Source organism: Rhinatrema bivittatum, chromosome 6, assembly GCF_901001135.1.
Source record: "Rhinatrema bivittatum chromosome 6, aRhiBiv1.1, whole genome shotgun sequence".
Taxonomy (NCBI): Eukaryota; Metazoa; Chordata; class Amphibia; order Gymnophiona; family Rhinatrematidae; genus Rhinatrema; species Rhinatrema bivittatum.
In genome coordinates, this window is record NC_042620.1 from 183,513,566 (window position 1) to 183,539,316 (window position 25,751).

At 48.8% G+C, this 25,751-nt stretch overlaps 1 protein-coding gene across 5 annotated transcripts in view; it reads left to right on the forward strand.

Moving 5' to 3' along the window:
* KIAA2012 (KIAA2012 ortholog) overlaps window positions 1–25,751 on the forward strand; it is a 389,440-nt gene that overhangs the window by 152,219 nt on the left and 211,470 nt on the right. For all 5 annotated transcript variants that reach the window (XM_029606277.1, XM_029606281.1, XM_029606279.1 and 2 more), the window contains one exon: window positions 11,357–11,605. In XM_029606277.1, coding sequence (XP_029462137.1) covers window positions 11,357–11,605 — 249 coding nt within the window. The remainder of the gene's footprint in view (window positions 1–11,356; window positions 11,606–25,751) is intronic.

A 25,751-nucleotide genomic window follows, 5' to 3' on the forward strand; every position in this document is an offset into this window, starting at 1 on the left:
TGCCGGTTTTCCTGCCCTCCCCCTTCCCCCGCTGAACGACCTCCTGCAGTCGATCTCCTGCCGGCGCCATTTTCCGTACGGAAAACGATTCGCAGCAGGAGATCGCTCCCGGACCCCCGCTGGACCCCCAGGGACTTTTGTCCAGCTTGGGGGGGCCTCCTGACCCCCACAAGACTTGCCAAAAGTCCAGCGGGGGTCCGGAACGACCTCCTGCAGTCGAATCGTGTTTGTCTATGGCCGCCGCCATCTTGCGCCGCCATTTTGCAAAATGGCGGCGCAGAATGGCGCCGGCTGAAGGCGGCGGTCCGCAGAATGGCGGACCGCCGCTGGACCCCCAGGTAATTTAAGGCATTTTGGGGGGTTCGGGAGGGTGGGGGATTTGATTTAAAGGGTCGGGGTGGGTTTTAGGGTGTTTTAGTGTGCCGGTTTTCCTGCCCTCCCCCTTCCCCCGATTTACGATTTTTTGACGATAAATCGGGGGAATTGGTATTGTATCGTGGCCCTAACGATTTTTGACGATTTAAAATATATCGGATGATATTTTAAATCGTCAAAAAACGATTCACATCTCTAGTAAATAACTGATTTACATTTACCTGTTCAAGTCCTTTCTTGATACCCGGGTTGTTCCAGCATTTTCCAATAATGCTGATTGTATTCTTTGTTCACAATGAGACATAACAACCAACTTTGGAAAATCAAAGAGAGTATAACATTGCAGAACCTAAACTGTCTTTGAATGAAGACCACGACCTTGGCCCTCAAGCACAGCAACAGGGACATTTTACATAGGCCCAACAGATACAAAGCAGCATATAACTGAAATTTAACGAATTAGAACTGTGATGACATGGATTACATATAGTCAATTCAGCTGGTTCACAAAGGCTTTCACTTCACTGCCAGAGGTTAGCAGGCAAGATTCTCCATTATGGTATACCATCAGATAGGCGGGAAACTGCAGAGAGAATTTAACACCACAGCAGAACAATTACATACAGTAAGAAATGAGTTCCCTCTGAGAGGCCTGAACTTAGACCAGTAATGCGGGAAAATCAGAAGCTTGGCATTGTTGTAAGTGAGCTCTTTGGTTCTGTGGTAAGCTGAAATAATTTTCATTTTATCTGTGTAATTCAGATATTTAACGATGACTCCTGACCATCAGCTCCCAACAACCTATGAGCTCGCTCAACCAAAATCGGTCTATCCATTGTATTAATGTTAAGTTATTCAGGGACCCATTTTTCAGAAAGTTGAAATAGGGCCACACCATGCACCACTTCTAGGACCTCTATAATACGCAAATTATTGTGCTGACTTCAGTTTTCGAGGTTGTTGAGTTTCTCTTCAAGCTTTTTGTTTTTTCCCTGGAACTTGTCAGCAATGGCCTCCATGGTGACTAGCGGGAATTGCGGCGGTATATGGTTCTACCTTATCACGTAATTCATCCACCGATGACTGGATCTTCTGAAGCTGGATCCTTCTGAAGCTGAGACTGCACGAGTGAGATTCTTTAGCGCTACTTCAGAGAGAAGACTTCCACTGCTGAACCTGCCTCCTGCACATCCTGTACCATCTTGACTTCTCCACTCATGATTTTGGCAGCCCCATCTGTCTTAGGGCATCTCACCATCATCTCTGCAACATCCACCAGTCAGGGCTATAGCAATTCACCTGCTCAAACAATACTTTAATTTCCCAAAACACTGCTTCCAAACATGCAGAATTTATAAATACGCCGCTGGCTCCAAGGGAGTGAGAGAGAGAAGCATGTGGTCAGGTTGATGTTATTGCCACTTCCCCACCTCAACTTCTTCTAATCTTAGTACAAAGCGTCCCTCACTTATTTATTTATTTATTTATTTATAACTTTTTTATACCGAAGTTTAATTAACGGAGTTAATTATCATTCCGATTTACATTGCAACAAAACATTGACAGTAACAAAAGTTGTCTTACATAGAACAAGGGAGGAGATAACTTGGGTGCAACTTAAATAAATTAGTACATGAGGGAAAAACTTAGAACAATTTGGTAAGTTATAGAGAGGGAGAAATGGCCTGAAAGGAGGGGCCTGAAAAAAGGGGATCAAGAGCGAGGGAGGAATGGCCTGAAAGAGAGGGGTGTGGAAGGAAGTGGGGTTTTTACATTTTTTAAATGGTGTGGGAGGAAGAGGGGTTTTGACATTTTTAAAGGGTATCAAGAGCGAGATAGCAAAATGGCAAGCTGGGGGGATGAGGCGAATGGGATTAGGAACCTAAGCTTGGGAAGATAGGTTCGATGATAAAGTGGTGAACGGCAAGAGATTATGGGAAAGCTTGTCTGAACAAGAAAGTCTTAAGTCTCTTCTTGAAAATGAGTGGGCATTGTTCCAGCCTGAGGTCGGGAGGGAGCAAATTCCACTGTTTGGGACCTGCGGAGAAGATAGCTCTTTTACTTGGGGAGTTTTTGGTTGCAGGTACTTAAAGAGTGCCTCTCTGCGCTAATCTGATAGGGCGGGCTGAGGTATGAAGCTGCAGGGGGTAGAGAGGTCTAGCGGAGAGATGTTAAGAATAGCTTTGTGAGTAATTGATAGAAGCTTGTACAGGATTCTGTGTTTGATTGGGAGCCAATGGAGCTTCTTTAGGATTGATGTTATATGGTCCCTTTTGTTAGTCTTAGTGAGAATCCTTGCAGTTGCATTTTGAAGCAGCTAGAGTGGCTTGATGGAGTTGTCTGGCAGGCCGTGAAGAAGAGCATTGCAATAATCGATTTTTGAGAAGATAATTGCTTGCAAGACTGACCTGAAGTCTTGGAAATGAAGGAGGGGTCTTAATCTTTTTAGAACTTGAAGTTTGAAGTAGCACTCCTTCACTGTGTTATTAATGAATCCAGAGAAGTTCAGTTGGTTGTCCATGACTACCCCGAGGTTTCTGACTTTAGAAGAGATGGTTGGGAGCCTTGTAAGGGGCGAGCTGTTTAGAGGAAAATTCCCATCTTGAGTGATTAATAGGAACTCAGTCTTGTCTGTATTAAGTATCAGGTTGAGATTTGAGAGGAGGTTATTGATAGAGCGAAGGCAGAAATTCCAATGGTGTAATGTGTTGTCCAAGGAGTCGTTTACCGGTAGAAGGATTTGGACGTCGTCTGCATATACGTAATGTGTTAATTTAAGGTCGGAGAGGAGTTTACAAAGTGGGAGTAGATAGATGTTAAATAAGGTAGGTGAAAGCGAAGATCCTTGTGGGACTCCGAAGGTGGAACTGAAAGGAGATGATTCTTTACTGTTGATCTTAACTCTGTAAAACCTGTTTTGGAGGAAAGATTTGAACCAGTTTAATGCTGTGTTTTTTATGCCAGTCTCAGAAAGTCTGTCGATGAGACATTCGTGGTTAACTGTATCGAATGCGGCGGTTAAGTCCAGAAGGATAAGCAGGCAGGGCTGTTTTTTTCCAAGGTTCATGAGGATGTTGTCCGACAGTGATAGAAGAAGGGATTCTGTGTTTCGGGATTTGCGGAAGCCGAGTTGAGCCGGGAAGAGGATGTTGTTGTTGTCTAGGAATTCGGAGAGCTGTTTGTTAACTATTCTTTCAAGTATCTTAGCGATGATTGGAAGATTTGCAATAGGACGGATGTTTGCTGCGTTATCTGTGGAGAGATTGGGTTTTTTCAGAAGCGGTTTCAAAATGGCGAGTTTGAGAGGGTCAGGAACGAGACCTTGGGATAGGGAGGCGTTGATGATCTGAGCGAATGGCTTGGCGAAATTTTTGGCAGAGGCTATCAGTAGGTTGGCAGGAATTGTGTCAAGTGGGTGGGAGGAAGGTTTTAGTTTCCTTAGAATATTTTCAATTTCCAAGGCTGATGCGGATTCAAAGACCTCTAGGGTTTCAGCTTGTGTGGATGTGGATAGGGTGATGGGTAGATGGGTGAGTTTGGGAATGGGGGACTGAGAGGTAGAGGGCAGAGATGGTTGGATAGTAGCGTTCTGATCAATGCGGGAAGCGAGAAGATTAGGTATTTTGTTCATGAAATAGCTGGCCAGTTCAGTGGCTTTGTTAGATGCTTTGTCATCTGGGAATTCTGGTGTGGGTGGTTTGGTCAGCGAAGATACCAAGGAGAACAAGGCTTTAGGGTCAAAGATGAAATGGTGTATTTTCTGAGAGTAGAAGTCTCTTTTTGTTTGCAGGATGACAATTCTGTATTGGTGCATGAGAGATTTATAGACCATGAGGTTTAAAGGTGTAGGATTTTTTCGCCATTTCTGTTCCATTTTTCTGAGATCGCGCTTCTTGGTTTTTAATTCTGAGGTGAACCAAGGTTTTTTATTAACTTTGTTGGAGAGAATAACTTTAGATATAAGCGGGCAGGTTTTGTCTGCCACTTTGTTTGAAATTTTGATCCAGGACGCTAGTGCTGTGTTGGCGTCGGATAGGTTGAGCTGGTTTAATTCTGGAGGTAGCTGGGAAATGAGCGTTTCTTGATTGCAGAGTTTTCTGCATTGGACCGTGGTTTTCTGTGTTGTTGTGTGGTTTGGGCAGTGGTATAGTAGTGTAGTGGAGATTAGCTTGTGGTCAGACCAAGGGATTGGCTGGCAGACAATAGGCGAGGATAGGGTTAGGCCTTGGTTGATGAAAATGAGATCAAGAGTGTGTCCTGCTTTATGAGTAGATTCTTGAATTAGTTGATTAAATCCCATGCAGAGGAGAGTGTTGAGGAAGGATTCGCAGTTGGGAGAGCGAATATTAGAGTCTACGTGAAGATTGAAATCTCCTAAGAGGATGGCTGGCTTTTTGGTGTTGATATGTTTAGCTATCAGTTCGATTAAGGGAGATGGGTCTGAGTCAAGGCGACCTGGGGGGGCGTAGGTGAGACCTATTTGAAGCTGAGGAGTTTTGAAGACGGAGAATTCCAGTGATTGTTGTGTGGTTGACACGTGGAGGGTTGCTCGTAAGTCTTTTTTTGCTGCAAGAAGTAGTCCACCTCCTCTTTTCTTCCGCCTAGGGATGGAGAAAAAGTCGAAGGTCTGAAGGGGGAGTTGATTAAGGAGGACCGTGTCTTCAGGTTTTAACCAGGTTTCGGTGATGGCACACAGATCTGGCTGCTCCTCAGTGAGGTAGTCATATAGGAGGTGAGTTTTTTTTTAAAGAGATTGGGCATTCAGAAGGGTTAAGGAGAATAGGGTGAGACCCAGTACTTGGTTTAGTGGAGAAAGCATTATGGGGATGAGTCTTTTGTGTTGTTGTTGCTGAAGGGAGGGTGTTTGTATGGGCAGGTTGGCAGTGTTTCTCCTGTGGTTATGAATAATTGGGATGGCCGAGTACAGCATATCTTTGTAAACTTTGAGAGGGAGATGCGGAGTCCGGGTCGGTGTTCGGCTGGGTCTTGGGTCCCAAGAGGGGTGGCGCTGACAGGGTGAGCTTGCTCGTTGGGTCGCAGCCTGAAATTGAATTCAATAAATCTGGAGGAGAGATGGATTAGGTAGTTGTGGAAGCGGTCTTAGCAGCAATGTTTTGAATGAATATAGGTGTAACTCCCTTCTACTTTGTTGTTCAGCTGCTGGGGTAAATTGAAGGTGAGTGAGGAATAGGTAGCCGGGAAGGGTGAGTGTGTGCGAATCACGTTCGGAAGTGAGCCGGGAGGAGAAATAGGTTGTAGGAGGACTATGTAAGTATACTCAGGGGCTCGGGGACCTCTCGGGGCTGCACGAAGGGGCGCACAAAGGGGCGGGCCCCTTTGTTGCGCGACGCCCGGCGCGCGGCGCCTGGGAGCAGGTAGGCCCTTTAAATATAGAGTGGTCGCGCTGACGTGACATAACCGGCGCGACTTGTAGGGGTGGACGCGGCGTCGGTTCCTTCGGCTTAGCCGCTCGGCAGGAGGGAGCCTGGATCGCGTCAGCGCGGCAAAGAGGGCTGGATTCAGGTAGCAAAGAAGCTCCCACGTGGCCGGTGCGGGGGCCCACGGCGGTAGGGCGAGAGCTTATAGCCTTACCCCGATGGGCTCAAGCGCCGGCTGCGCGGGCCTCTCTCCCAGCTCCTACGAAGACCTCGGGATGGCTCCTTCAGGGATGAGCGGTGAGTTGTTACAGGTGACGTGAATCCTTAGTGGCAAACAGGCTTATCTAGCCAAATGAAGAGTCCTCAGAGGCTGGAGGTGATAGAGAAGTCCAGACAAAGTCCAATCCAGGTTGTAGACAGGCAGCAAGCAGGAATCCAGAAACCAGGCAGAGTAAAAGCAGGCAGTGGACAAGAGAAGTCAAAGTCCAATCCAAGTCAGCAGAAGATCAGGGCAAAGAAACACTCCGGAGCACCAGCACAAGCAAGCCTGTAGCCGCTGGGGGACTGGAGAGACATTCACGGTCCCGGAAGGGGAAAGCCAGGGATAGGTCCCGGAGGAGCTCGGAGCCTCCTAAGGAAAAGCGCCCGTTGCGTGGTGCCCCGCGGGGCACGGACACCGACTCCTCCTCGCAGGATGAGGCGCAATCGCCCACAAGGCCCCTGGGGGGGGCCGATGAGGCGGATGAGGAAGTGACAGTCCAGTCTGGTTCCAGTAAAGGCACTACAGCTGTGGACGGTGATGACCCGAAGGTGGTAAGGCTGTTTAGAAGAGAGGAACTGGGCCCACTTATTCCGGCCATTCTTCAGGAGCTAGGGGTGGACGCCCCTCCAGTGGAGTCCCGGCCGGGGGCCAAAATGGATCCGGTGTTGTTGGGCCTCAGTGGTCCAGCGGTGGCTTTTCCTTTTCATTTCTCGGCGTCGGATATACTGTTCCGGGAATGGGACACTCCGGAGTTGGGCCTGAAAGTGAGTAAGCCCATGAATAAACTTTATCCGCTGCCAGAGGACGCGTTGGAGCTTCTCCGTCTCCCCAGAGTAGACGCAGCGGTATCGGCAGTAACAAAGAGGTCGACGATTCCAGTAACAGGGGCCACTGCATTGAAGGACATCCAAGACAGGAAGCTAGAGCTCCAGCTGAAGAAAGTTTTTGAGGTCTCTGCTGTAGGGGTCCGCGCCGCCATATGTAGTAATTTTGCCTTGAGGGCAAGTCTGCGCTGGGCCCAGGTACTCCAGGCCAATGCGGGTCTCTCGGAAGAGGAATCTGTTCAAGCGAATCGCTTGGAGGCGGCGATCGCTTACAGCGCGGATGCGCTATATGACCTGCTGCGCACATCGGCCAGATCTATGGTCTCGGCGGTTTCCACACATTGTCTCCTTTGGCTATGGAACTGGGCAGCGGATGGTTCCTCCAAACCTCACCTGGGCTCACTGCCGTTTAAGGGGAAGTTGTTGTTTGGCAAGCAGCTGGATGATCTGATGCAATCGCTCGGCGAGAACAGGGCATTCAAGCTCCCTGAGGACAGGCCTAGGTCGCGGAGCTCCTTCCCCAATAGGACACGGTTTCGGGGGAACAGAAGTTCACGCCCCCAGAGATCTTCTGGTTCGTCTTACTGTCCCGGTTCTACCAGGCAGTTGTCGTGGACTCCGTCCTTTCGAGGAAAGCGATTTGGGAAGCAAGGTGGACCTTCGTTGGGATCGGGGTCTAAAGCTTCCCAATGAAATGCGAGTGGTCCATTCCTCTCGGCCAATCCCGTCAGCTGTGCCAAACGTGGGAGCCAGGTTGGCGTTTTTTACAGGGGAATGGACCAAAATAACATCGGACCAGTGGGTCCTCAGCGTGATAAGTCAAGGTTACGCTTTAGATTTTGTACAGATCCCTGCAGACAAGTTTATCGTCTCACCCTGCAAGTCCAGAGAAAAGCGAGTAGCGGTGCAAGAGACTCTTCGACGCCTGGAGGACTTGGGAGCGATAACCCCAGTATCTCCCGGGCAGCAACACAAGGGCCATTACTCCATTTACTTTATAGTGCCAAAAAAGGAGGGCACGTTCAGGCCGATTCTGGACTTGAAAGGGGTCAACAGGTGTCTTCGAATTCCACATTCAAGATGGAAACGATTCGATCGGTTGTCGCGTCGTTTCGTCCAGGCGAATTCCTGGCCTATTTGGACCTCACGGAAGCGTACCTCCATATAGGCATTCAGCCGTGTTATCAGAGGTTCCTCAGGTTCTGCATTCTGGGCAGGCACTATCAGTTCAGAGCTCTTCCCTTCGGTCTCGCCATGGCGCCACGCACGTTTACCAAGGTAATGGTAGTGGTGGCGGCTCAGCTCAGGAGGGAGGGGTTTCTGGTGCACTCCTACTTGGACGACTGGTTGATTCTTGCGAAGTCCCAGTTGCAGTGTCGGCAGGCGGTCGCCAGAGTTCTTCAGCTCTTGCGCCCTCTCGGATGGGTGGTCAATCTGGCCAAGAGTTGCTTAGAACCTACCCAGACCCTGGAGTATCTGGGAGCGCTATTCGACACGCAGCAGGGCAAGGTGTTTCTCTCCAAGGGGCGGGTGCTCAAGCTGCAGGGTCAGGTGAGGCGATTGTTATCCCTACAGATCCCACAGGTTTGCGATTATCTGACGGTCTTGGGCTCCATGGCATCCACACTAGCGTTGGTTCCCTGGGCTTTCGCTCATCTACAGCCATTGCAATCAGCATTGCTCTCCCGCTGGAAGCCGGTGTCCGAACAATTCCACCTCCCGCTCCCACTCACAGATCAGGCGAGGACCATTCTCCACTGGTGGTTGGTGTCGGATCATCTGATGTGCGGATCATCTGATGTCCAGTTGGGCATGATCACCTGATCATGCCCAACTGGACGGTGGTCACCACGGACGCCAGTCTTTCCGGTTGGGGTGTGGTCTGTCTTGGACGGTCGGTGCAGGGACAGTGGTCCAGGGCTCAATCGCAGTGGTCCATCAATCACTTGGAAACCAGGGTGGTGACATTAGCGCTGCAATCCTTCCTTCCGCTGATACGGGGGAAGGCGGTCAGAGTGTTGTCGGACAATGCAACGACCCTGGCGTATATAAATCGCCAGGGCGGAACAAGAAGTCAGCTCGTGGCGGAAGAAGCGCAACGGTTGATGTGCTGGGCGGAGCAGAATCTCAGCAATATTGCGGCGTCTCACATCGCCGGAGTCGACAATGTCCAAGCGGATTTCCTCAGCCGTCATCATCTGGATCCGGGAGAATGGGAGCTGGTGGAAGAGGCTTTTCAACTCATCTGCAAAAGGTGGGGACCACCACACATGGACCTGATGACCACCTATCACAACATGAAGGCTCCACGGTTTTACAGCCGCCGGAGAGAGCGAGGGGCCGAAGGCGTCGATGCGCTAGTGCTTCCCTGGCCAACAGACGTGTTCCTGTACGTGTTCCCCCCTTGGCCTCTGATAGGCAAGGTTCTTCAGAGAATAGAGCTGCATTCATCGGACGTGATTCTGGTGGCACCGGAATGGCCGAGACGACCTTGGATCGCAGATCTCCTCCTGTTGGCAGTGGAACTTCCCCTTCGTTTTCGAGGGTCCGCGGCTCTTCTCCGCCAAGGCCCCATTTGTTTGGAGGAAGCGGATCACTTCTGTCTCACGGCATGGCTTTTGAGAGGAAACGCTTGAAGAATAAAGGGTATTCGGATGCGGTGGTAGCCACCTTGTTGAGGTCTACTAAACAGTCTACGTCCTTAGCCTATGTTCGGGTGTGGGCAGTGTTCGAAGACTGGTGTAGGGATCGCAGAGTGGATCCTATGACAGCGTCCGTATCCGATGTCCTAGCTTTTTTTCAGGGGGATCTCTCAAAGAGCCTCTCTTGTAGTACCCTGCGGGTCCAAGTGGCAGCACTAGGTTGTCTCAGGGGTAAAGTGCGTGGGGTGTCTCTGGCTCTGCACCCGGATGTCGCTCGTTTTCTTAGGGGGGCTAAGCATTTATGTCCTCCATTGCGACAGCCTTTCCCATCCTGGAATCTTAATTGGATACTCTCAGTTTTGTGTTCGGCACCTTTTGAGCCTATCAAGCGGGCGACGATAAAGGATCTTACGCTGAAGACGTTTTTCTTCGTTGCGATCGCGTCGGCGAGGCGAGTTTCGGAGTTGCAGGCGCTGTCATGTAGGGAGCCGTTCTTGCGGATCTCAGATTTGGGAGTCTCCTTACGGACGGTCCCCTCCTTTTTGCCAAAAGTGGTGTCGGCGTTTCACTTGAATCAGTCGATCTAGCTCCCCGCTTTTCCAGTGGGGGAGCTGTTGGAGCCGAAAGCGAGGGAGTTACGGAAGCTGGATGGGCAGAGGGTCCTCCTCCACTATCTGGAGGTCACTAAACCTTTCAGGGTGACAGATCACCTCTTTGTTCTGTTTTCCGGTCCGAAGAGAGGTGGTACGGCTTCCCGGACTACGATTGCCCGTTGGCTTAAGGAGGCCATTGGCTCAGCATACATAGTGCGGGGAAAGCCTGTTCCCGTGGGCCTCAGGGCTCACTCGACACGATCGCATGCTGCTTCCTGGGCGGAATCCTCTCAGGTGTCACCTCAGGAGATTTGTAGGGCGGCTACGTGGAAGTCGTTACATACCTTTACTAGACATTACCGGCTGGATGTTCAGGCCGCTGATTCTGGGGGTTTTGGTGAGAGGGTACTCCGAGCGGGACTCTCTGGTTCCCACCCTCGGTAAGTTGGCTCTGGTACATCCCAAGTGTCTGGACTGATCCGGGTATGTACAGGGAAAGGAAAATTAGTTTCTTACCTGATAATTTTCGTTCCTGTAGTACCACGGATCAGTCCAGGAGCCCGCCCGTATTGTCTGTGTTGTCGGCACTGAAGTAACGGAGAGTCTGCTCGTTGGATTCAATGGTTGCATATGATTATACTCGTTTCTCTCCTTTGGTTCTGGGAGTTCTGTTCCAGTCGAGAGTTTGTGAATTCGGCCCTTGTTGCGGGCAGTTTAGTTAGATAGTTTGTTCATTCTCTGCTTTGACATTACGTAAGACTGAGGGGCTGTGGGTGGCACCTTGCTATATGTAGCGGAGCCCGACAGATCTTGCTTTGTCTCCATCTGCTGGTGCGGAGTCACAACCCAGGTGTCTGGACTGATCCATGGTACTACACGAACGAAAATTATCAGGTAAGAAACTAATTTTCCTTTAGTCAATCAACAAAACATGAAACATAGGTGAATGGGGTAAAACAAGAATAAACAGCTTAGCTTTAAAATAAAATGTATATTAAATAAAAGTCACAAGTAAAAAAACATGTATGAGGTCCAAACTGCTCAGAGATCTGCTGACTGAATGGTGTTCAGTTTTGCAGAATCAGCTATTATGTGAGGTCTTGAAAAACAGAACAGTTCCATTCACTCAGAGAGATAAACAGATGTCATGCGAAACAACCATGGGTTATACTCCTTCCAAATGGCATCAATAGACTCACTCTGTAATGCATCACGTTTATATGCTAGCACTTGATGTGATAAGTCAAGGCAGCCCTAAATTTGTTTTTATTTTCATTTGCAGGAGCTGCTCAGGATGGTCAGGGATCTGAAATCATGGACATTGAGAATCCAGAGCCCTCTCTGCATGATCCTTTCTCCATCAAAGCCCCACGGGAGGGATTTAGGGATTTTCAGATAGATATTGATTGGAATTCTAGTCCACAGCCAGACAGCTCCTCCTTACCTCTAATATCCAAACAGGAGCTTATTCTAGAGGGGAAAAACACAGAAAAAGGAAAGAATACTGAAAAAGAGGACACCTGCGCCAGAGGTCAGTGAGTTCAACCAGCACAGAAACTGCACATTTATCTCTGCTATCGCTATGAGGTTATAGTCGATGCGCGTATGTTATAAAATAGCTGCTTCCATGTGCGCATGCCGGGACCCATTCGCACATGGATGCGTGTGCGGGCCTTTTAAAATCTAGCTTTAAGTGTGTAAAGTTCCTCTGCTGTTCAAGCTAAGTAATTCCCAAATAGCAAACGTGATTCACGGCCCACTTGAGAGGGAAAGGACCCTCCCAGAGATTTTACAAGGTAAGATTGAGAGGAAAAGCGTCCGATTTGGTTTAATTAATTCGGAGACCTGAAAACCTCCCAAATTTGTTGATTATCCTAATAATATCCCCAAGACTCCTTTAGGGATTACCCACAAAAATCATCATATCATCAGTGAATAGGCTTAGTTTCACCATCTTATTCCTAATCTTCATGCCTTCAAAGGATGACAGTATACGAAGTTTAGCTGGAAAGGGTTCCAGGGCAAGGATAAACAGCAGAGGGACAATGGGCATCCCTGCCTTGTGCTCCTCACCTGAGTGAATTTCTGAAAGTACCCTGTTTACCATTGATTGTACTAAGGGTTTTGTTATATAATAATTTTACCCACTGTACAAATTCCTCCCCAACCTTGAATCATTCTAATACCCATAATAGGTAAGGCCATTCCACATAGTCAAATACTTTTTCAGCATCAATGCTGACTAAATGTCCATCTTTGTTACCAACCACAGCAGCTTGGATGGCTGTTATTGCTTTCAGCAAATTGGTATTAGAAAGTCTCCCTTTAATGACAGAGACACCACATCACAGACTACCGAGTTCAATTGAAAAGCTAGGACAACAGCTAATATCTTTATAGCCTGATATGAGAGAAATCGGTCTGTACGATTGTGAGAGGGTATGATCTTTTCCAGGCTTAGACAGTAGAATAACCTTTGCAAGGTTATGGCCTGCTTCAAAATTTCCCCTGTCCCTTGCATCATGGAACATATTTTTAAGAGGAGAAAATATGGCATCTCCTATTACTTTATAAAAGTCTAGCCCCAAGCCTTCATGCCCAGGAGCTTTGACTAATTTTAAATTTGAGATAACTCTACAGATCTTCACATCTGTAACAAGTGTCACCAAGAGTCCTTTAGCCTGGTTCCCTAGTTTAAAAAACCTCAAGATCTTGAAAAAAGGCCTGCTGTGTCTGTACATTATTAGGGCCAGCTGCGTATAATGATTTGTAGTAGGCCTCAAAACACTTAGTTATCAAGGGAGAGGTCGAAAATGTTTGTGAGTTCAAATAAATTTGAGTGATAACTCCACTGAGGCAAGAATTAGATTTAACCAGTCTAGCTAGAAGTTTATCGGATTTATTACCCCACCAATAGAGTTTAAATGTAAGATACAAAAACTTTTGCTGTGCCTTGTATTCCAACAATATGTTAAGCTCCTTCCGGGTGGCTATGCACGTGAACCCTCCTCAGCATCATGATGCATTTGGTGAGGTCTAGAATTTTCCCATTCTTTTCTCTCTTTGTGCGTGCCTGATAAGCTAAATTGTATCCTCTCATGACTGCCTTCATGACAGCACTCCAAAAAAGGATAGATTCAGTCTCTGGGAGTGAGTTAAATTCTACGTATTCTACGTATTCCTTCCATTTATCTTTCAGAAAAATTGCAAACTGTTTGTCACTATAAAGATATGGGGGCCTAGATCATCTTGTTTACCCTGTGATCCCAGGTAACAAAGCTAAAGTAGTATAAAAGAGTAGTAACTACAATCGCATGTTCAGAATAAGGAACATCAGAAATCTCAAAAGATAGCAACTTATTAAAGAATGATTCTGCCAATAGTGTATAATCAATTTGTGAGTATACATTGTGAACATGAGAAAAGAAAGTAAACTCTCTGTCCTCCATGTGCAATGAACGCCAAGAGTCAATCAACTGCAGTTCCTGAGATACAAAAGCCACACCCAGATCAGACTGGATTTTCCAGGGAGTTTTAGCCGGTTTGCAGTCCACCAGGAGGGTTATCCACCATGTTAAAATCCCCTCCCATAATAATAGTGTAGCCTTCCCGTGATGACAATTTGGCAACCAGATTAGGAAAAAATCCCATGTGAATATTTACTTGGGATGTAAAGATTGACCAGAATTATTTTTACCCTTTGCAAGTTCCTTACTACAATTATGTAGCAGACATTGGGCTCCGAAATCCATTTTTCTTTTTCGAAAGTGATGTTTTATTAAACAGAATAGCCACTCCCTGTTATCTCGAATTGAAGGAGGAGAAAAAGCATTGACCCATCCATTCCCTTTTTAATTTTTGATGTTCCTCATTTACCAGATGAATTTCCTGAATAAAAGCTACATGCACCCTATGTTTCCACAAGTCCATTAGCAGCTTTTTTCCTCTTAATAGGGCAGTGCAAATTGTCAATGTTAATAGAACAAAAAGTAATGTTAGACATCTATCAGTATATGATTGAGCAATAGCTGCCGCTTGATTAAGTGCTGTAAAGGATGGGACCTCCCAGCCTAGGTTCCCTGGCCCCCCCCCCCCCTTCATCCCCCAAGGCTTCTGAAGGAACAAAATACCTGCAAGTTGCTATACCCAGGCACAGGAGGCCAGTAACACACACATACTAACACAGGCATTCATACATTTGAACCATATCCCATCCAAAAATGACATTCCCATCTCCTCCATATCCCTTTTTGAACTGTCAAAAAAATAAAACAAAAAAAACTCTCAACTCCTCAACCGGGGAGGACTCCCCCTGTAATTCTGGCAAAGTACTTTTGTTTCTTCTTCCTTCACCAGCAGGAAGATTTCTGCACCCAATCGAGGTCTCCCAGAGCCAGTAAGGTGCTCAGCGTAGAGGAGTCTGGGCTATAAATTGATGAAATACTCAAACCATGCTTGGAATAGTGAATACAAGGCAATGAAGATGTTTAAATATTATGCATAATCTGCCTAAATGAACAATAACCAAGGCAGAAAATCTAGGCAAGTTGATAGACTTACATTGTGAAGGAGAACCACCCTCCATGACGACTGCTGTGTTGCTGCCTCGCCCTAAGCGGGAATCCCAGGGAACATTATACTGAAAGGGCCCCAGGCTATGGAGCAACCAGAGGACAGTTGGCGATCCACACTGTGACGGGCTCCCTTCATCTCGTTTGCTGCCACACAGAGATGGGTAAATGCCTGCGCATTTCCAAAAATCCTAGTGGAGGTGTCCCTGTCATATCAGTCCGGTACTGGGTTACCGCTTAGGTCAACAGACTCCTAAGAACATAAGTCATGCCATACTGGGTCAGACCAAGGGTCCATCAAGCCCAGCATACTGTTTCCAACAGTGGCCAATGCAAGTCACAATTACCTGGCAAGTACCCAAACATTAAATAGATTCCAAGCTACTATTCCTTATTGCTTAATGTTATGGACTTCTCAAGGAACTTATCCAAACCTGTTTTTTTAAACCCAGTTACACTAACCTCTGTAATCACATCCTCTGACAATGAATTCCAGAGCTTAATTATGCATTGAGTGAAAAAGAATGTTCCCCAATTTGCTTAAATGAGCTACTTGCTAACTTCATGGAGTGCCCCTAGTCCTTCTATTGTCTGAGAGAGTAAATAACTGATTTACATTTACCTGTTCAAGTCCTTTCTTGATACCCGGGTTGTTCCAGCAGTATCCAATAATGCTGATTATATTCTTTGTTCACAATGAGACATAACAACCAACTTTGGAAAATCAAAGAGAGCATAACATTGCAGAACCTAAACTGTCTTTGAATGAAGACCACGACCTTGGCCCTCAAGCACAGCAACAGGGACATTTTACATAGGCCCAACAGATACAAAGCAGCATATAACTGAAATTTAACGAATTAGAACTGTGATGACATGGATTACATATAGTCAATTCAGCTGGTTCACAAAGGCTTTCACTTCACTGCCAGAGGTTAGCAGGCAAGATTCTCCATTATGGTATACCATCAGATAGGCGGGAAACTGCAGAGAGAATTTAACACCACAGCAGAACAATTACATACAGTAAGAAGTGAGTTCCCTCTGAGAGGCCTGAACTTAGACCAGTAATGCGGGAAAATCAGAAGCTTGGCATTGTTGTAAGTGAGCTCTTTGATTCTGTGGTAAGCTGAAATAATTTTCATTTTATCTGTGTAATTCAGATATTTAGCGATTACTCCTGACCATCAGCTCCCAACAACCTATGAGCTCGCGCAACCAAAATCGGTCTATCCATTGTATTAATGTTAAGTTATTCAGGGACCCATTTTTCAGAAAGTTGAAATAGGGCCACACCATGCACCACTTCTAGGACCTCTATAATACGCAAATTATTGTGCTGACTTCAGTTTTCGAGGTTGTTGAGTTTCTCTTCAAGCTTTTTGTTTTTCCCCTGGAACTTGTCAGCAATGGCCTCGATGGCGACTAGCGGGAATTGCGGCGGAATATGGTTCTACCTTATCACGTAATTCATCCACCGATGACTGGATCTTCTGAAGCTGGATCCTTCTGAAGCTGAGACTGCACGAGTGAGATCCTTTAGCGCTACTTCAGAGAGAAGACTTCCACTGCTGAACCTGCCTCCTGCACATCCTGCACCATCTTGACTTCTCCACTCATGATTTTGGCAGCCCCTTCTGTCTTAGGGCATCTCACCATCACCTCCGCAACATCCACCAGTCCAGGCTATAGCAATTCACCTGCTCAAACAATACTTTAATTTCCCAAAACACTGCTTCAAAACATGCAGAATTTATAAATACGCCGCTGGCTCCAAGGGAGTGAGAGAGAGAAGCATGTGGTCAGGTTGATGTTATTGCCACTTCCCCCCCTCAACTTCTTCTAATCTTAATACAAAGCGTCCTTCACTTGTTACAGGTGACGTGAATCCTTAGTGGCAAACAGGCTTATCTAGCCAAATGATGAGTCCTCAGAAGCTGGAGGTGATAGAGAAGTCCAGACAAAGTCCAATCCAGGTCGTAGACAGGCAGCAAGCAGGAATCCAGAAACCAGGCAGAGTCGAAGCAGGCAGCGGACAAGAGAAGTCAAAGTCCAATCCAAGTCAGCACAAGATCAGGGCAAAGAAACACTCCGGAGCACCAGCACAAGCAAGCCTGTAGCCAAGGCAATGCTGTGCTGGGCTCAGGAGTTTAAATAATCAACCCAGCTCGTCATGATCAACCCAGGGCTCAGGAGTCATGATCAACTCCTGGGCTCAGGAGTTTAAATAATCAACCCAGCTCGTCATGATCTTGATATAATCCTAACACGAGATCTGAAGGAAATGGCGCACATCATTGCCCCAACCATAGCTGCTATTATTAACAAATCACTCGAAGAAGGTGAGCTTCCAACTGAATTAAAAACTGCAACAATCACACCAATATTAAAAAAGAAGAACCTAGATCCAGTGGATTTGAATAACTACCGTCCTATCTCAAACCTCCCTTTACTCGCAAAGATGACTGAGAAAGCAGCACTGATACAGCTTAATGAATACCTAGAGAACAACAATATTCTGCATACCGCACAACATGGATTCAGGAAAAACCGCAGCACTGAAACCCTGCTCATCAATTTATCAAACAAAATAATAAGAGGTTTCGACAACAAACTAAGCCACTTACTAATCCTACTTGATCTCTCTGCGGCATTTGACACCGTAGACCACAAAAGCCTGATAGCACGACTTGCAAGCATTGGTCTTTCCGGCAAAACTCTCGACTGGTTCACATCATTCCTAAAAGACAGATTCTTCAAGGTCACCCTTAACAACAAATCATCAGATCCCCCTCCCACTTGAAACTGGGGTACCACAAGGTTCGCCCTCTCGGCCACCCTCTTTAATATCTACCTACTCCCACTCTGCCACCTTATCTCAAGTCTAGGCGTAACATATTATATGTACGCCGACGACATTCAACTCCTCATTCCAATAACCACCTCTATAGCAGAGGCACTGAGCACTACAGCCAACCACCTAATCTCAATTAGAAACATGCTGAACCACCTAAAGTTATGCCTCAACATGAATAAAACTGAATGCATCCTCATAGGAAGAAACAACTCAGGACATACAACCCCCATACACTCCCTACAAATTGATAACATCAGCATCCAACTGAAGAACACTGCAAAAGACCTTGGTATCTGGATCGACAACGAACTAAACTTCAAAAAGAACATCGCAACAAAAACTAAAGAAGGCTTTCATAAACTTTACATCCTGAAACATCTAAAACCGCTTCTTCACCAACAAGAATTCCGAACCGTTCTTCAATCTCTTATTTTCACCAGCCTCGATTACTGCAACTCACTCCTAATTGGCCTTCCAAAATCTGCCTTAAAACCACTTCAACTGCTACAGAACGCAGCAGCCAGAATACTAACCGGCAAGAAGAAATCAGAACACATCACCCCTGTTCTGAGAAGTCTTCACTGGCTTCCAGTCGAGCAAAGAATCGAATTCAAAACTCTAACAATCGTTCACAATGCAATTTACAAAGCAGACAACACCGCCCTCAATAACATGATTCAGAAACACAAATCCCAACGCACGACCAGAACCGCCTGCAAATTACACCTAGACATACCATCTCTTCCTTTAGCAAAACTTACCAACACTAGGAACAGAGCCTTCTCCATCGCTGGACCCAACTTATGGAACTCCTTACCACAGTACCTAAGCACACTTAGCGACATCAAATCCTTCAAAAAGGAACTCAAAACATGGATATTCAGCCAAACCTTCAGAGATGGCATTGGCTAAGCTGCACGTAACTCCCCGACTCATTATCCCTCTCTGTTTGGCTCACACTAAACTTAGTGAGATGTCTCCTCTCATGACAATTCTCACCTATACACATTTCTCACCTATACACAGTCTCCCAATGATGTTATATTCTCTATTTAATAAAAAGTTATGCCCCCCTCCGCTTGCTGAGATCGGATTCTTCCCTCAGTCCCAACGTACCCAAACATGAGAAAGCTAAACACACTATTTGTCTGATGACGAACACTACATATGTTCGATGATGTACTCAAGTTACTACGTAACATGCTTAACATTGCCTGATTGTTCACACTTATACATGTTCAGTTCGCCTGTTTTTTTTAGAATATTTATAGAATGTAAAAAGTCATTCAATTAATAAGTTTCTCGTTCCTAATGTCCATCTACTGTAATAAGTTGTTCCTTATGTTCTTCTAATGTATTAAGTTGTTAACCTGTAAACCGGAGTGAAGGCAGATTGCTATTCTTCGGTATATAAAAGACTAGAAATAAATAAATACTGAAAGTTCCCGCACAAACTGCAGGGCTTCCGGGAACTGATGCGCTTAAGGGGGCGGGGCCTGAGCCCGACGCGCATTGAAGAATGCTGCTACCACGCAATGAAGGAGAGGAGGACCCGGAGCTCCCCTGCCGAACAGTAACAGTACCTCCCCCGCAAAGGTCCCTCCTCCTGCCTCTGGGATGAGGTATACAAGGAAAGCGTTTATGAAACTGTCAAAGTAATCGAGGTGCCTGAATGTTGCAAGCTGGCTCCCAAGAGTTCTCCTCAGGCCCATAATTTTTCCAAGAAATTAAATATTGTAATTTCCCCCTCATCTTTCTAGAGTCCAAGATTTCTTTCACCTCGTAACATGTTTGTGTCGGGATTGTACTTCAACATTTAAAAGCAACCAACAGACTTGGGAAGTCGTTCATGCACCCGCTCTAAATTAAATAGTGGTTTGAAGACCACACCAGTTTTTCCCACGAGTAAGGTAAATACCCAATACGCCACGGATGCCATTGAATATCATTGGGACTTTAATTTCAATTCATTAAAAAAATTTTAAAAAAATTGTTTTCTTGGAGGTGGTGGTAGGTTGATGATTATAACCAATTGTACATTGGTGCGGGGACACCTACACTATATATGAAACCTTCCACTCCTCCCATAAATATATTTTTAGTTTTCTTAAAAACCTCTATTGAAAATTAAATAGCTCCACAGAGTGTAGGTTGATTGAGCATTTATTGAATTTACATAAAGTAATTTGTCAAACAATTTACCGTAAAATATATTTTTGCAGCGACAGAGCAGTTCTTGTTGCTCTTGATTTATTTTTGATTCTATTGGATCGCTACTTACAGTGGTGGTTGTTTTTGAGATTTACCTAAGTCCTTACTTAGCCAGCTGGATCCCTTTTAAAATTGACCCCTAAAAGCTTAACAACCTTTAGTAAATACTGTGTTCATGGCAGTACACTAGAGTGTTGCAGTTGGACACTGCTTGCGAGATAGTGGACCCTTGGGCTGGCCTACCTAGGGAGACAGGGTAGGCCAGGGGGCGGAGCCAGAAGCAGGAGGTGTTCACCCGGGAACCAGGAACCCCCCGGGAGGAGCCCGTAGGGCACTGGGACCTCAGGACTTGGAATAGAGGCTGAAAGTCCAGGGGCTGAGATAGGCTTAGACCGGGACCAGAGCAAACAGGAAGGATAGGAAGTCCAAGGTACCCGGGAAGCAGAGAACCGGCTGTACAGGGCCGAGGGCCGGCTGAAGGCAGGGCAGCTGGCGGCAGTGGAGTCTGTAGCAAACCGGAGGCTGAAGCAGGCTGTAGGCTGAAGCAGGGTCGGTAGCAAACCGGAGGCTGAAGCAGGCTGGAGGCTGAAGCGGAAGCAGGCCGGGGTCTGAGGCTGGCTGCAGGCTGAAGCGGAGTCAGAGGCAAACCGGAGTCGGAGGCAGGCAGCAGGCAGAAGCGGAGTCAGAGGCAAACCGGGGTCAGAGGCAGGCAGCAGGCAGAAGCGGAGTCAGAAGCAAACTGGAGTCAGAAGCAGGAAACGAGGAGATCACCAGGAACGCAACTAAGAACAACTATGGAGTTGTGAACCTCGTTGCAAGGCGATGAGAGAGAGTTTGAGCGCCGGTTATATCAGGGCTCGGGCGTGACGTCAGCAGCACGGGCGGGGCCAGGCTTCCAGGAGTTGAGCGCTCAAGACGGGCGTCCTCGCGCACGCGCGAGACTGACGAGAAGCAGGCACATAATGGCGGCCGCCACGTGGAGTGAGAGAAGCCCCCGGGGTCCAGAGCGGGTGGAATGCGGTGATTCCTGAAACGGAGGTAGGCGGGTTTGAGTCCTAAGTGGGGGGAAGCGGTAGAGACCGCAACAGTACCCTCCCCCTTTACGGCCCCTCTTGAGAGGACCGGGTTTCTCCGGGTGGTCACGATGGAACTGCTGCAACAAGGACTTGTCCAGGATGTTGCGGCTAGGTTCCCAGGTGTTGTCCTCATCGCCGCAACCTCCCCATGCGAGTAGGTATTCCCACCTGCGGTTGTAGAAGCGAACGTCCAGGACCTCGCGTACCTGGTAAGTGGGATCATCGTCGATGGTAGTAGAAGAAGGATCTGGAGGTTTGCGGTGATAGCGAGAGAGGACTACGGGCTTAAGAAAGGACACGTGGAAAACATTGTGGACTCGAAGAGAGGACGGCAACCTCAGCCGATACAAAACTGACCCCACTCTTTCAGCGACCTGGAATGGCCCACAGAATCTGGGCGCAAATCTTCGTGTGGGGAGACGGAGACGGATGTTCTTGGTGCTAAGCCAGACCCGGTCTCCTGGCTGATAGATAGGAGCCGGTCGTCGGTGACGGTCTGCCGCCTGTTTGGCGGAAGAGGCTGAGCGGAGCAGTTTGTTCTGGGTCTTCTGCCACAAGGTCTGTAGCTGGCGTGCAGTCAACTGGGCGGCTGGAGAGGTGCTGGGAATAGCGAGGGGAAGTGGAGGTCTCAGCTGTTTCCCGTAGACTAGCTGGAATGGTGAGAGCCCGGTGGCTGCATGAGCTTGATTGTTATAGGCAAACTCGGCCCAGGGCAGTAGTTCTGACCAGTTGTCTTGCTTTTCATTGGTGAAGGCTCGAAGGTAGGTTTTCAGAGACCGATTCATCCTTTTGGACTGTCCGTTACTCTGCGGGTGGAAAGCTGTAGAGAAGCTGAGCTTTACCTTGAAGCACTTGCAGAGAGCCCTCCAGTAGCGTGCAACAAACTGGGGTCCCCGGTCGGAAACGATGTCCTGCGGGAGGCCGTGTAGCCTGAAAATGTGCTGGGCAAAGAGGAGAGCTAGTTCGGGTGCAGAGGGTAACTTGGGCAATGGAACAAGGTGCACCATCTTAGAGAAGCGGTCGACGGTAACCCAGATAACCGTTTGACCGCGAGACGGAGGCAAGTCCACCATGAAGTCTGTAGCTAGATGTGTCCAGGGCTCTGTGGGGACTGGCAGAGGCTGTAGGAGACCGCATGGGGGTCCCGGACTGGGCTTTTGATGGGCACAGGTGGGACAGGAACCAACGTAGGTGCGCACATCTTGTCGGATGTTGGGCCACCAGTAGAAGAGATTAAGGAGTTCCAGGGTTCTCTCGCGTCCTGCGTGCCCTCCAGTGAGGGAGTCATGAGCCCAGCATAGCGCCTTTAAACGGTCTCGTCGGGGAATCACGGTCCTACCTTGGGAGAGGACCGTCAGGGCGGACAGACGAACCATACTAGGGTCGAGGATATACTCTGGAGGTTCTTGGTCTTCTTCGGAAAAGGAGGTCCGAGAGAGAGCATCAGCTCGGAGATTCTTGGCCGCCGGCCGGTATTGTAAAACAAAATCAAAGCAACTGAAGAACAGGGCCCAGGGGGCTTGGCGAGGGTTCAGTCGTTGAGCCTGGGACAAAAACTCTAAGTTTTTGTGATCCGTATATACGGTGGTCATGTGTCGGGCCCCCTCGAGCCATTGCCTCCATTCTTCAAAGGCGAGTTTGATCGCCAGCAGCTCCTTGTCGCCAATGGAGTAATTAGTCTCGGCGGGGGAGAACTTCCTGGAGAAGTAAGAACAGGGCAGGAGCAGTCCGGAGTCGGAGTGTTGACTGAGGACCGCTCCGACGGCAATGCTGGAGGCGTCGACCTCGACGATGAAAGGTCTGGCGGGATCGGGATGACGGATACAGGTGTCCATGAGGAATGCCTCTTTCAAGTCGGTGAAAGCTGCTACCGCAGCGTCGGGCCAGTTCTTGGCGTCAGCTCCCTTGCGGGTCAGGGCAGTAAGGGGAGCGACCCGATGCGAGTACTGTGGAATAAAATGTCTATAAAAGTTAGCGAAGCCCAAGAATCTTTGGAGGGCCTTGAGACCCTTGGGTTGAGGCCACCTAGTTATGGCAGCTACTTTTTCGGGGTCCATTCGGAATCCTGTGGAGGAGATGATATACCCGAGGAAGGGCAGGGCCTCAGCTTCGAAAACGCATTTTTCAAGCTTGGCGTACAGGTGATTGTCTCGGAGAGCCTGCAGGACTTGTGCGACGTGGCGACGGTGAGTCTTCAGATCCTTGGAGAAGATGAGCACGTCATCGAGATAGACAATGACATGGGAGTGGAGCATGTCGCGTAGGACCTCGTTCATGAGGTTCTGGGAGATGGCTGGGGCATTGCAGAGTCCAAAGGGCATTACCAGGTACTCGTAATGCCCATCCCTGGTATTAAAGGCTGTCTTACACTCATCCCCGGAGCGAATGCGGACGAGGTTATAGGCCCCTCGGAGGTCTAGCTTGGTAAAGATGCGTGCTCCCTGAAGGCGGTCCAAAAGCTCAGGGATCAAAGGAAGCGGATACCGGTCTTGCTTGGTGATGGCATTCAAGCCACGATAGTCTATACATGGACGGAGAGAGCCATCCTTTTTGGCCACAAAAAAGAAGCCAGCTCCGGCGGGCGAGCGAGAAGGACGAATGAAGCCCTTGGCAAGGTTCTCAGTCACATATTGAGACATGGCAGTAGTCTCTGGCAAAGACAAAGGGTACACCCGGCCACGGGGAGGCGTGGTGCCCGGCAACAAGTCAATTGGGCAATCAAAAGGCCAGTGTTGAGGGAGTATTTCAGCCATCTCTTTGGAGAAGACGTCAGCAAAGTCTAGATATGGCTCGGGCAGCAGAAGCGAGGAGCAGAGGTGCAAGGTTTTCAGTGGACGTGGGAGACGTAAACAATGTTCAAAACAAAAGGGACTCCATCGGATTAGCTGAAAGTTATCCCACTGAACAACGGGCGAATGCTGTCGCAACCAAGGTAGTCCAAGAACCAGGGGGTGCACAGCTCGCTCCAGGACTAGCAGGGAGATCTCCTCCGAATGGAACAAGCCTGTCTGGAGAGTCAGGGGGGCTGTGGAGCAAGTGATGACACAAGGGAGCAGGGTGCCCCGGATAGAGGAAATCCGCAGTGGAGGAACTTTCTGTAGCGTGGGGAGAGACAGCTGATTCACCAGGTCGGCCACAATGAAATTCCCCTCAGCACCAGAGTCGATGAAAGCGCGGATCTGGAGCTCCCCACCGGGGTATTTCAGAGTCACTGGCAAGGTACATAGAGGAGCTGATCCTGTAGAGCATAGGTGTAGCTCCTCGGTATAACCTAGGCACGGTCGTTTCCCGGACGTTCCGGGCAATTGGCGAGGAAGTGCCCCTTGCCTCCACAGTAGAGACAGAGGCCCAGAGAATGGCACCTCCTCCTTTCTTCGGGAGTCAGCGGAGATCTACCCAATTGCATGGGTTCTCCACTGCTGACAGAGGCCGGGAGAGCCTTAGGAGCTGGGGTTCTGGAGGCAGTGGACGACTGTGGTGATGCCTTACGGTAGGAGTGGGTCTCCTTGTCCCGCTGCTGAAGGCGACGATCCACCCTGCCAGCGATGTCAATTAAGTCATTTAAGTCCTCCGGGAGGTCCCGGCCTGCTAACTCATCCTTGATGCGACTAGCAAGCCCCTCCAGGAAGATTCCCCTAAGGCAATCATCTCGCCAGCCAACTTCCATGGCCAGCGTGCGAACGTCAATGGTGTAATCGGCCACCGAGCGTGTCCCTTGCCTGAGGTGCAAGAGCTCCGAGGCCGCGGTGGTCTGGTGTGCAGGATCATCAAAAGCGAGGCGAAAGTTGAGGACAAATTCCTGCAGATTCTGTAGCAAGGGGTCCTGACGCTCCCACATGGGTGAAGCCCAGTCAAGGGCCTTACCATCCAGTAGCGAGAATATATATGCCACTTTAACTGCGTCTGAGGAGAACTGTGCAGGCAGGAGGACAAAATGCACGTAGCACTGATTTAAAAAGCCACGGCAAGTTTTGATATCCCCGGCATACCGGGTCAGCATGGGTAACTGAGTCACTGAAGCTGAACTGGGTGCTGGTGCCAGAGGAGGGGCTGGAGGCGGTTCCGGAGGAGAGGCCTCCAGGCAGGAGACCAGCTGTTCCACGGTAGGAGCAAGTGTATCAATACAGTGCTGTTGCTGCTGGAGGCGTTGTGCCATCCCCAGAATGGCCTGCAGGCTTGGGGCCTCCGCCGAGTCCATGGCCTTGCAAACTGTTGCAGTTGGACACTGCTGGCGAGATAGTGGACCCTTGGGCTGGCCTACCTAGGGAGACAGGGTAGGCCAGGGGGCGAAGCCACAAGCAGGAGGTGTTCACCCGGGAACCAGGAACCCCCCGGGAGGAGCCCGTAGGGCACTGGGACCTCGGGACTTGGAATAGAGGCTGAAAGTCCAGGGGCTGAGATAGGCTTAGACCGGGACCAGAGCAAACAGGAAGGATAGGAAGTCCAAGGTACCCGGGAAGCAGGGAACCGGCTGTATAGGGCCGAGGGCCGGCTGAAGGCAGGGCAGCGGGCGGCAGCGGAGTCTGTAGCAAACCGGAGGCTGAAGCAGGCTGTAGGCTGAAGCGGAAGCAGGCCAGGGTCGGAGGCTGGCTGCAGGCTGAAGCGGAGTCAGAGGCAAACCGGAGTCGGAGGCAGGCAGCAGGCAGAAGTGGAGTCAGAGGCAAACCGGGGTCAGAGGCAGGCAGCAGGCAGAAGCGGAGTCAGAAGCAAACCGGAGTCAGAAGCAGGAAACGAGGAGATCACCAGGAACGCAACTAAGAACAACTATTGAGTTGTGAACCTCATTGCAAGGCAATGAGAGAGAGTTTGAGTGCCGGTTATATCGGGGCTCGGGCGTGACGTCAGCAGCACGGGCGGGGCCAGGCTTCCGGGAGTTGAGCGCTCAAGACGGGCGTCCTCGCGCACGCGCGAGACTGACGAGAAGCAGGCACGTAATGGCGGCCGCCACGTGGAGTGAGAGAA